The sequence below is a fragment of the Sphaeramia orbicularis genome, chromosome 1 (genome assembly GCF_902148855.1).
Source record: "Sphaeramia orbicularis chromosome 1, fSphaOr1.1, whole genome shotgun sequence".
Taxonomy (NCBI): domain Eukaryota; kingdom Metazoa; phylum Chordata; class Actinopteri; order Kurtiformes; family Apogonidae; genus Sphaeramia; species Sphaeramia orbicularis.
In genome coordinates, this window is record NC_043957.1 from 32,275,340 (window position 1) to 32,288,739 (window position 13,400).

General features: G+C 39.4%; 1 protein-coding gene across 1 annotated transcript; it reads left to right on the plus strand.

Annotated features, from left to right (window-relative positions):
* Window positions 1–5,960: 5,960 nt before the first annotated feature.
* On the plus strand, window positions 5,961–11,453 carry dusp5 (dual specificity phosphatase 5). The gene is made up of 4 exons (XM_030135850.1): window positions 5,961–6,438; window positions 7,338–7,477; window positions 8,031–8,250; window positions 10,680–11,453. Exons 1-4 carry the CDS (start codon window positions 6,075–6,077, stop codon window positions 11,084–11,086), a joined length of 1,131 nt encoding a protein of 376 aa, XP_029991710.1. The 5' UTR covers window positions 5,961–6,074; the 3' UTR covers window positions 11,087–11,453.
* The last annotated feature ends 1,947 nt before the right edge of the window (window positions 11,454–13,400 follow it).

Below are 13,400 nucleotides of genomic sequence, written 5' to 3' on the forward strand. Positions count from 1 at the left end.
TCACATACCATACTAATGCAGTTATTGTTGTTAACAGATAACAAAGACTCTTTAGGCAACAAATACAATATCTAACATGTATAAAAAGCTTTTTATTATTCCATATTGAAATGCACTCATAAATGTCTGGACGTTTTATTTTGCATAACACAAGCATGATTTCATTTTATATTTTTTGACTCCAAGTACAGCCATTAAATGTCTACCTCAGTGGAAGACAGCAATGAACCAGAGAAAGAAGAGACACAAATCTAGTGTAGGAGAGACAGAGATAGTGATTTCTCATTTGTAAAACCTCAGTAACATAAAAAAACACCTGTTAGAACCAGCCTTTTGTATTTGTGAAACATTAACAGGGGTTTAAGGAAAATTGGTGCCTGCCTGACAAAGAACATGGGTGCTAAATTTAGACAGACTCATCATCAGACATCTAAACATCTTTTCTTCTTTGTTTGCCTGATTTGGCTTTAGGATGAACAACACTTGACCAATAGAAAAACTGGCAACAACCGACCATGACATTGTGAAATAGGTGAAATCATTACATACCAAATTGGTGATCAATGATACATTCCAGTTAAATGAGGAAATAAGAAAACATACAAAAAAACCCAAAACAAAACAGCAGTTTAAACCAGTGTAATGACCATGCTCTTTGGTGGAGAATGAAAAATGTTTCGAAGGAAGAAAATGTTTTCATTCAGATGCCTCTTTCAGGATGACTTTCTAGCATGGATAGTAATTGAAAATGATGTGGGCATTATATACAAGTGATGATTCACATTTTACAAACTTGTTAAGATGCAATAAACAAAGAATAACTGTGACCTTAGTCAGTTAGGATATGGGATTATTGTAGGAGGACATAGACTTTCCTGGAACTGATACAATAGTGGCGGCAGAGATTGGCAGGCAAACTAGTATTTTCCTCTCCACACAATAGAACAGTCTAATAGAGAAATAGTATTATATTATAGTCGTATTTCACATATTTTCTTTGGTGTGACTTTTTTTTGCCAAGTGCATAGAAAAAAATAATACCAGAAATTGAAGGTGACCCCTGGTGCATGTGACCTGACAACACTTGCCCACATATGACCGGCTGTGTGTAAATATTGTTGTAGACATGGTCACAGAGTCCTAATAGCCACCTACAGAGGTCTGGGTTAGCAGGATTGCAACTGGTTTAAAACCTGCCCACTTCCTAAACATATTAAGCATACACAGAGACACTAATAAACTAAAGCAATCCTGTTAGACAGATATGTATGAGCTTAGCCATAGTAGGATGAAAGGGGTGAGGGGAGGACACGGAAGAGGAAAGGAGTGCACGGAAAGAAAAAGCCACAGTTAGAGGTGGAGTGAACAGCCATGGCAGTCAATAGAAAACACATCATGTGGATCTGGCTCATCTGGGTCCTTTGTTGTTATTTACCACTGACATTAACAAACCCCATAATGAAATGAAGGCTCAGAACCGGATGGTGGGCCTCCCCGCTCATCAGCCATGATGTCACAAGCCCAGATTAGACTGGACCATATGGCACGCTGCCTGCTGTCCCTCTAATCCTCCGCCTCCATCCAGGCATGTCTCCACCAACCCTAACCATGTCATTTATCACAGGGGTTCAAGCTTAGTAACTTAACACCCACTTCTGATTGTTAAAAATCAATCAATCTGTTCTTCTTCTGTTCTTTCTCTTCTGTCTTTTTCTAATCAGCCTCCCATTCAAAAAATATAAAATAAAATAAAACATAAAAAATGAAATGTCAGTTGACTCTTGGTATTTGGCCTTCTATCTATCTATCTATCTATCTATCTATCTATCTATCTATCTATCTATCTATCTATCTATCTATCTATCTATCTATCTATCTATCTATCTATCTATCTATCTATCTATCTATCTATCTATCTATCTATCTACCTACCTACTTCACTCTCAGTCCATTTGCTGCTCTTTTGTTATAATTCCAATGTCTACGGCATCAAATACAACATGACTTAATGCATATTTGTTGGATGAATTTCTCCATAGAGGAATTTAATGTATTGAAATGAATTAATCCCACCATGTTTACATTTTAAGCAGGACTTATTCTGTGAGCTTGCAGTAAATTCTAAGCAGGAAGTTGTATATCATGAAAACAATAAATGTGCACGTGGTTGTGATCTCCTACAATGGCAAAAACTGAAAATGGTTTCAGATGCAGTCAAAGGATAACACACACGAACAAACACTAACACAGTCTTGAGCTGTGTCTTAGGATTGATTGCATGTCATGTGCAGTGTGACGTTAAAACCAGTTAATTAATTTGGAAGATTAGGATTATACAGTAAGGGATACTAATCTGGTTCACTGGGCTATACATGGGAGTAAGTGGAAGTTAGAGGTGGCTTTTGTCAGCTCAGCTCTTCACAGTACTAGAAAGGCTTATTAAATGGAAAACAGAAGTACGTGGGTGTAACAACAACAACAAAATCACCTTTGGGGGATTTGGCTGGCCTATTTATTGATGAGCTTATGTGTGAACATGTGGTAATATTTTTCATTTTCTTTTTCTGTCATGGAAAAGTTAATCCTTGGTGATGGGGTTGTGTTTTGTGTGTGAGTTTTCATTTCCTGTAACACTAAGCAACATCTCAGCAGTTATGTGTGTTTGTGTCTACGTGCAGTGTGAGACCAGCAGAGTAAATATGACAGAACCAGAGGTCTCAAAACCAAAAGAAACCTACCTAAGAAATATTAGAAAAATGAACCTAAAATAAGTATCATTACTGTGAGCATTTTAATATCATTTAGACCAGTTTGGAGTCGACCTCATGGTCTACATCGCACACGCAATCTGGTGGCAGAAAAACACTGTATATCAAAGGAGGTAAATTAAGAGAACAGAGAGAATAGAGAGAAAAGAGGAGGAAAAATTTCTTGTTGTGCTAGAGGTTGTCAGAATACAAATCCTAAAAAAGCAACCTTCACTTTTACCAAATATCGTTGCTGAAGATGCCATTTGAGAAAAACCATAGACGCTTATGGTTGAAGCCATTAAACGTACAGACTGTACATTAAACAACACTTACCCAGCCATGCAAGTGCAGTTGGCTGTCAGTATATAGTTGGTTGACTTGTCGATGATCACCCACGTCTTGTAAAACTGAGTTTTATGTCCTTGTTGCTGACTAGGCAGCGCGTCGGTCCTCAACACACAAAAACCATCACACAAATCTTGGTATTCAATATCCTGGACATGACCGCAAAGTGCAAAGTTATAGGCATTGAGGGATTTGTATGCCTTGAGCTTTTCTTTGGTGTAAACTCTGGGTTTTTCAACAAGATATAAACAGATGTCTGGCCACTGTAGCTTCGGCCATTTTGTTGTCTATGTGACCCACTGAGCTGACAGTGAGGATAGATCTAGAAACCTCATCCTGCTGCTAATGGTCAACTTATCTCTGGAAGACACCTTGTCTCTCATTAACAAACCATTAAAACAATCAGAGAAGGCCTCTGTATCTTCCATTACTCTTTTTTTCCTCCTGATTTTCGCATTCCTAACATTTGGCTTCCATGTACTGTTGACTCCACAACTGTCACTTTCTGCGACCAGTTAGGGCCCGCCCACAAAATATGTCATCACCATTTACCAACATCAAAATGATCTATATAGATGTTTTTGGACTCATTGTGCTGCTTCTTAAAGGTGTTGTTTATCTGTAAATTTTTAATATTGAGCTCATATTGTTGTGTATAGTCTATCTACAGCAATGTATCATGTTTTACAAAGCGAAACCAAAAGGGGTTTTTAAAGAATATATTTAAAGTAGCGTATGACTTTCATCACTAATTTTTCTTCAAATTTGTAAAACCCCAGTGACAGCCTAATTATCACTAATCCATTAGTTTTTCCGTGCTTACGCAGCTAAATCTCTTCCCTCACAGTCAACAACTTCGAAGCTGACTCCATCACAAGCAGTCCTTTTGTTTACATACCAAACTGATACGTCACTCGGGCCTTTTCGAAATTTTGTCGCAAAGTGCATTGCGGTAATGGGAATTCCACGCAGCTGCAGCACCAACAAACACACAGACAATAAACAATGAAACTGTGTCCACTACCGGGTCAGAAGAAATTGAAGGATTCACTATAAGTCAATTGTCATCTTATAATACGAGATGTGTGGTCGTGAAAAACAACACTTTGACATCAGTTTCATGACATTTTGGGAATATGTCATTGTGTAGGCCAGTGTTTTTCAACCTTGGGGTCGGGACCCCACACAGGGTCGCCTGGAATTCAAATGGGGTCACCTGAAATTTTTAGTAATTAATAAAAATGTAAAAAAAAAAAAAAAAAACTTACTAATAAAAAATATATGGTGAGTTTAGAGAGACAATCACAATACATAAAAGCCATGACAAACTGTGAGGCTGAAATTGAAGCACTATGGTACTCTTTATCTTACAAATGTTCATTGTGGTCAGTTTCAGATGCTGCAGCTCTTTCATTATTGTCTTTCATTATTCATAGTTTGAGTTATTGTTTGTTCATTATTAATTTCCAGCCTTGTAAATCCAAACAGGACTGAATGTACATATCCTGATTAAGGAAAATAAAATTCTCACTTTGTGCAGTAATCTACACCTGGCTTTTCTGCCTCCGTCCAGAATAATATACATTATATAGACTAAATCCCAGATGTCAAACATGCGGCCCGGGGGCCAAATCCGGCCCGCCAAAGGGTCCAATCCGGCATGCGGGATGAATTTGTGAAATGCAAAAATTACACTGAGGATATTAACAAGCAATGGTGTCAAAATTATTTTAATTCAGGTTCCACATACAGACTCATACAGTCCAATTACAGTTACAGTTATACAGTTAGATTTCAAGCGTGTCAGAACCAGTAAAATATTATCATAATAACCTATGACAACCCCAAGTTTTCTCTTTGGTTTTTTTGGTGTAAAAAAGTAAAAATACATGAAAATGTTTACATTACCAAACTATACTTTGAAAAAAAATGTGAATAACCTGAACAAATGGAAATGTCTTAAGAAAAGTAAATGCAATTTTACCATATTCTGCCTGTTACTAAATATTTTATGTGATTGTAATGCACGTGTGTAAAGGATAAACTGATAAACCGAGGCATAATATTGTTAAACTTGCACTTGCTTTTCTTAAGACAATTCAAGTTGTTTATGTTATTCAGATTTTTAAGGAAACTTTGTTGATGTAAACCTGATTATAATATAATTTTTCTTTTTTCACTGTTATTATTTTATTGGTCCAGCCCACTTGAGATCAAATTGGGCTGAATGTGGCCGATGAACTACAATGAGTTTGACACCCCTGGACTAAATGTTGTCTATTTGCAACATAGTATAGCAAACTATTACATGATCAAAAACAAATTAATTTTAGCAAAAAAAAACAAAAAAGTCTCTGTTTTGAATGTCTGGGGTCACCAGAAATTTGTGATGTTAAAATGGGGTCATGAGCCAAACAAGGTTGGGAACCACTGGTGTAGGCTGTGTAGGTCTGTTCAAAAATGTTAAGAGGCTTTTTTAGTATAATAGTCTAAGATTGTTCCATGAGGATTAAGGGTATATTGGTGCTATTGTAATCATTTTTCCATTCAGCTGCATTCATCGCTCTTTGGGTATTTTGAATGTACTCAAATGGCCACTGAACACGAAATGGAACCTGAAAATGAAAGAGCAGGTGTAGGAGCTCAGGACACGTCGTGAGTAATAGCTGATGAGAGCACACAGACGCGCTGGTGGGGAGGTTTTTACTTACAGAGACCGAGGGTGGGGCGGAGTCACAGTCCAGTCATATTTGTGGGCGGGTATCTTTACTGCGATCACGCCTTGCCACTGTCCATATATGGTTCGTGACGTCATGCGCCGGAGGTTCCATTCACTTAAAACTGATCGGCCGGAATCCCCTTGGAGGAAATGTAGGCACAGAAGCGCATGGGACTTCTCGTTCGTCCGTTTCCGTTCCTTTTATAGGACTGAACCAGTTTGATTCTTTAGGCAATAATAATAATTCCTAGGCGTCCAAAATGAAAGTCTCCAGCATAGACTGCCGGCGTCTGCGGAAAATCATCAGGAAGGAGTGTGGAAGCTGCCTTATTGTGGATTGTCGACCTTATTTCTCTTTCACGAACTCCAATATTAAAGGTTCTGTCAACGTCAATCTCAACTCCGTGGTGGTTCGGAGGTCCCGGGGAGGACCGGTGCCTCTGCAGTTTGTCATACCGGATGAGAGAGCACTGTTTCGGCTGCGGGAGGGGAGCATATCGGCGATCGTAGCTCTGGATGACCGGACGTCCCACTGGCAAAAACTGAAGAAGGACAGTGTAGCACAAATAGTAATAAACACTCTATCTCACCTGACGAGCGGGGCGAACATCTGTTTCCTTAAAGGTGAGTACTTTGAGGATTTAAATTGTTTTAGGTCAGAAATGGGAAGAAAATACACGAATCCTTATTTTAAAAAAAAGACTATCCTTGCCTCAAAACTTTTACGCAAAGGATTAGATTAGATCAAAATATGGTGAAATATATCATAAAAACAATGAAAATTCTTACAACAGTAGTTTGTCTTTTATTATTCCCAGATGAAAACTGATATCAATACTTAATAAATAATATCTGTGTCAGTCATAATAAAGAAACCTCCACTTTGATCAGGCCTTCCGTGCGTATTTTTTCATTTGTTACAATATGGATAATCTGATTTTGTTCTATTATAGTATTCCTGATACTGTTACGGCCAAATCATATATCCTTTATTATCCTTCCTGCCTGAGTTGAGAGCAGACCACATTTTTCTTTCACTTCTTGGAGAGATAAATGTCCTGCGTGCGTCAACGGAGCGGATGAGTCAGTGCGGGAGAAATTCGTATAGTGCAACGATTTATATAGTGACAAAAGAGAGAAGAACAAGATAGGAGTTGAAAATATATATGAATCCCCGTATGATTTTTTTTTTTTTTTTTTTTTTTTTTTTTTTTTTTTTTTTTTTTTTTTTTGTCAGAGGTAATTCCTTGGAGTCGTGATAATGTGTTGATACGCATCCACTTCCGTCTGTCACCTCTGAGTCCTCAGGATGTTGGCCTAAAAGGATTACCGGTCCTTCATCTGAGGGCTCCTGTAATTAATTACGCTTTTATAGTCAGGTTATAAATGCTATAATCTGATGCTTAAACCGTTTCATAAACGCTGCCATTTCGCAAGATCCGTGTGAATGTACCGGGAGGTAGGCTGTAGGATTATTCTTTATTTATCACAGTAGTGTTCATGGTCTCCCCCACTTCTTTCAGGCGGATATGAGAACTTCCACTCTCAATACCCTGAACTTTGCACTGAGGTGAAAACCATCGACCAGAACGGAACTGAAACTGAGAAACGAGTCAGCAGCCACAATGAGAAGCTCTCTCACCACAAACCAGATTATGATCAGGTATGGAAACACCCTCACAGTACAACACCTATATCCCTGACAAAGGGCGCACATCTACAGCAAGTGTGTATTTTTAACCTTATCCACAGGGGAAAAACATCAACACTCCCCTGCTGACATCAGAGCGTTTTATATCTGGCATCAGCCCACCCTTGCATTTTCTAAATATATGATATTATCTGACCTTCACCGTTCACCCTCCACCTTTGTACTTGGTTCAAAAAGAAAGAGGCCACTCGCTGCTGCCCAGTTGACAGCAAAAGTCCTGGAGAAAAACACACACTTTCATCTCTGACCTTTCCTCTATCTCCAACAGAACACATGGGAAATAGGGGAAAGACCATCCTTTAATATGGGAATCTATGAGGAGAAATCCATCCTTTCAATTTGAAGCATGTGTATTTTGTCAGCAGATAAAACTAATGCTTTGTCTTGGGTGGATTAAGGTAGATCTGTGAAAATAAGATTGGAGTTTATCTTGACAGTGAGGCGTGAATTGACATTGCATAATCCTTATCTAGTTTGTTTACATGTCTGTTTTGTCTTTTTTCAGGGTAAACCTGTCGAGATCCTGCCTTTCCTCTACCTCGGTAGTGCCTACCACGCCTCCAGACAGGACTATCTCAGCGACCTTCACATCACAGCCTTGCTTAATGTGTCACGCAGGGACCTGCAGCCAGCAAAGGGCCACTATGACTACAAGTGGATCCCAGTGGAGGACAGCCACATGGCCGACATCAGCTCGCACTTCCAGGAGGCCATACAATTTATTGGTGAGTTGAGAGGATAGAAAATAATGCCCGCAACTGCTCCAAGTCAGAATTGAAGCCATTGGGATCAACTCTTGAATGTTATTTTTGGATGACTGAGATTTCATTCAGAGGTCTAAATTTGTAGTTGCCACAGCAGGGTTTTTTCAGTATTCTTATCTTATGAAGAAGGTGATTCATCCAGTCCAGTGCCCAGAATATCCAAACTAGCTGGGTAAGAAAATAAATACACAGAGTGAGCCTTTTCCCGGAATACGATCAGCATTAGCACCTGTATATTTTTGGTGCAACTTCACTGTTAGGAGTGTCACAAATATACAAGCTGAGTAAGGTAATGGTGATGAAGATGCTCAAATTGGTGTGTTTATTTTTGCAATAGTTCCTTGGTCTTTGAATAAGCCCTCACTTATCACAGTCTCTCACCTGCTGCCATTCACAAATAGAGGGCTAAAAGAGACCCAGCTGTAATCAGTTTAACTTGATCGGCTGCTTTCAATCCCCTGCCAACATATCCAGCCAGTCTGCTTTCATTCAGGATTTGCTCACTTCCCCTCTCCGACCTTCCTCTCCCCACACCCTCCTCCTCCCATCTTAACCATGCCGTCATTGCCTCCAAGGCTTAATCTCAATGGCTTACTCTGCTGGGTGTGGCCAGCCAGTGTGAAAAGTGGGTGAGCTGTCTGTATTTAGTAATCGCTGGGCGGGGAGGTTGGGGGCTTACTGACACAAACACACATGGTTGTTTATGATGGTTGGGGGAGGATAAAATCCAGATGACTGACACAGAATTAGACAGTGGTTGTTGGTTGCTTGCAGGTGGGAAGTACTGATAGACTCAGAGGCAGCAGGGCAGTGAATGTGGAAGAGAGACTGTTTTAGAGGGAAGAAGTGCTCGATAATAGCACTGGCAATATATGTACACAGCGTGCTGTCTATTTATAGTCCAGCATAACCAAGGACAAACCTCACCAGCAAGCAGCTTGGCTGACCAGTGGTGGGTGGCAGCTATCATTGGTATTGTGCATTGTTTGGGGATGCAGCCTACATTAGAGGTGTCTCTCTGCAAGCAGGCTGTTATATAAGACAGTTAATACTTCCCGTGGCAGGTTTAACCTACATTCAGGGACAACCTCCAAAAATCATCGACCACTCTAGGTGATTAGAAATGTGGTGCAACACAAATCCTTGTCTTGCCACAACTGGTTCATCAAAAAATCTGAATCTGAAAACCCCATAACCTGAAGAGGGATACACACTGTGGGGGGATGTAATGAATGTTACAACCACCTGGATGCAAACAGCTGCCAAAGTCTCCAGCTAGATAGCATGATCATTAACACCCCCAACGCTGCTGTTAGTACTTTTTCTTGCCCATCTTTTCTCCCTCATTGCATCCTCCACTCCAGATGGGATGTTCATGATTCATTCATACCGTTTATTGAGAATCAGAGCTGTCAGAAATCAACATTGTTCTGCTACAGCCCTTAGGACCACATAGAAGTGGCCCTTGATATTGCAATTTAATTGCGAGAGAGGAATGTGTAGGTGTCTGCAGTGGCTTTGTTGAAGTCTGTGTCTGTTGGTAGACCAAACTTACACAAGCAGACAGAAAAAGAGACATGTAGGTGTTTGCGGTAGCTCTACAAATTACAAGCAATTTCAAAATGTGATGTGAGCGACACTTATACAGATAAGAGAATAGAGATTATTGTGCTGAACAGATTCAGATAAGTGTGTAGGAGTGCTGCAGCTCTAAATTAACGCATACATCTATGCACCACAGTGAACTCTACAGTAGCACCCAGCGCCCCCACAGCAGTGTAGGAGAATGAACATCTCATGTACAGCTGTGCTTTGTGACTCAGATAAAACCCCCAAATGTCTCTGTGAAAATGAAACCAGAATAGGATGTACATTAATGATTCCACAAATGAGGTGTACGATGCGGACAAGGTTAATGTTCCTGTTTGTCCATGTGTACTGCTATGTGTGCATGTGAGACACCAGTACAAAGAAATACAAGTGCTGACGTGTGTGCACTTTAAGTACTGAGTAGGTGCAAAGAGTTGGCAATGATTAAACCATTAAAATGTGATATTATTTTTAGAATTTTAACGTCAGTTTAGTCAAGTAGTAGAGAGATAATAATGAAGCCTAAGGGATTTTTAAAACAATCAATAACATCACATTAGAAAAAAATCTCATTTTTTCTTTTAGGATTGAAAAAGTTTGAAAAAAATCATATAAAAAACAAACAATGTGATTTTTTTCTTATAGTGTTATTGATTGTTTTAAAAATCCTTTAGGCTTCATTATTATCTCTCTACTACTTGACTAAACTGATGTTAAAATTCTAGAAAAATGATGTAATTAATTAAGCCTGTTCCATTTCATTACTAATCAATAATATTGGCTTCATCTTCTCATTTCAGATCATGTGAAGCAATCAGGGGGAAAGGTCCTGGTCCATTGTGAGGCAGGCATCTCGCGTTCCCCTACAATCTGCATGGCGTACATCATGAAGACGCAGCAGCTGCGACTAGATGCCGCCTTCGACATCATCAAGCAGCGTCGGGCAGTCATCTCCCCCAACTTCAGCTTCATGGGTCAGCTGCTGCAGTTTGAGTCAGAGGTCCTCTCTACAGCCCCAGCTCATGCAGCCACACCTGAACCAGCTACACCCTGCGTCCCGGAGTCAGCCTCCTTTTTTGCCAACGACTTCGCCACCACCTTTAACACCAAAAACTTTGAGCCACCTGTGTTCACCCTCCCTACCTCTTGCCTGCAGTCCCCTGTCCACCACCAGTTCAAACTGAGCCCAATAACTGCACTGCCTTAAAATGAACTGTGACTGCTTGTAGTCTTACTTGAAAAAATAAGAAAATAATACTCTGTGTGCCTGGTGTTGAAACCAGCAGAGCAGATACACTGGAGATCAGAAAGAGAAAAAACTAAAGAAAAAGTGTTATGGAACTTTTGTCCTATAGGGACCTCATACAATAATGCTCTTTTCCTGTCTTCTGAACTGGTGTGATGAAGCGACAGCACAGTGATAGCCTAAACTGGAATATACATGCCTTAGGTTGATATTGTGATTTGCCTCCTGTCTGGCATTTAAATAATTTATTTGAGAATTACAGTCTGTCTGAATTTTTTTTAATAATGTGGATGTTTATGTGTGTTGAATAAATGTTTTCATCACAAAATGAAGTTGTGTAATCATTATAATGCTGCAGTGTATATACTCTAGGCCTACGAAGCCGATACCTGAAAAATCAATGGTAAGAGGATGTAACTATAAAGGCATAGTATTGTTGAAGTAATAATACTTGACTACTCAAGTATTGTTTGGGGGAATTTATACTTTACTGAGTATTTTTTAGTCCTGTTTACTTTCACTTTTATTTCACTACATTTCCTAACTCAATCGCATGCTTCTACTCCTATACATTTTTAGTACACAGTGGGCCGGATCTACTAAAGGTTTGCGTGTATTAAAATGTGTGCCAACTCATTGCACTTGCGAAAAAAAATGTACTAATTGATTTATGAACAGTGTGCAGTAAGGGTTGCGTCTTTCAAAGGTGCAAAATAGCGCGTCTGCATCCAGTTAGTACATTTGCCACGATGAATATGCAAAATGGGGCGTTTACACGCAATTGTGTGTGTGGTGGAAGGGAAAAATGTAAATATATTAATTTAGCACATGCAAAGGGATTTATCAAACTCAAAAGCAATTTTGCTCATGGAAACTGCGTCTATATTTAACACGTCTTTAAAGGAGGTGCAAATGGTTTGGATGTGTAATTGCGCACTCATGGCTGAGGTTTGGAGACATCAAAATGATTAAATGAGATGCAGAGAACGTTTTTTTCACCCTTGTGTGAACATTTTTGGAGTGACCCCCCCCCCCCCCACACACACACACACACACACACACACACACACACTTATTTTACGGGACTCTTTTCCATAACTGATGGTTGTGATTAAAAATACGCACCTACATTAGGCTACAGTGTAACAAAATAATGTGCGCCTGACAGTCAATCCAATCCTGCTGCCCCCACCTTTAAAATGAAAAATACATGAATGAATGAGTCATGCCATACCTTCTATGACAAAATTCCTCCAGCTTTACATTTCCGTGCATCTGTATCATTCAGCGCACTGTTCCCATTAGTGCTGGCGCAGTTTTTACAGCATATTGTCTCCAGTAGCACACGCAAAATCCTCATTTAAATAAGGCGGTCTCCAAGACTTTGCATCTGTTGTCATTTGCGCAAGCAATCTTAGTAAATCATCCGCAAATGGCGGTTCAGCCCTACATGCAAAATTCTAGATTGTGCATGCAAATTAGTACAAACAAAATGGGATCTTAGTAGATCCAGCCCAGTATTGTTACTTGTTACAAAAAAAAATTAAAGGAACTTTGATGTTTTTACCAGAGATGACCGATGACTGCAACAAAGTCAGGAAGATGATTAGTCATTGGGCCTAATCATATAATACAAAAGTGCAAACAATGGTTCACACTGAACCTGTTGATGTGAGCAACAGTGAAATGTTGAAAATTCTGACGGCCTTTGGTTGTTAACATTTACTTGTGCTTTTGTTTCATTACTTGAACACATTTAATTGTAGATTGCTCGATATACAAGTACAGTAAATAGGAGACACTTAACACTAACTTGAGTAGCATTTCAGTTGGTGACTTGAACGTCTACCAAAGTAATTTTTTGGTACCTGTACTTTTACTCAAGTGTGACTTTCCAGTACTTTATACAACACTGTACAAAGGAGAATCCATGTTACATAACTGCAGAAACAATGTGCCTATTCTTTAGTTAATTTCAAATATACAACTCTGACAGATATTGCGATTGAGATACAAGTTACAAGTTTAGATGAAATTCTGTGTTTCATGGCCATTATGACTGAAAAGAGATTACTCGACAAAGTGATTGATCTTTTTCCTATACTCATTAATTGTCCAACCCTACTAAAAATAACCAGCCTGCAGTTAAACTAAGACCCAACAGTGACACCTGCAGTGACCTGGAGCTGCTAATTTGTCACAAGAAATAGAATCGGGAGGTATCTTGCGTATATTCAGTTATCATTAGACTGTGCAAAAGTCCTGGTCTGGTGTT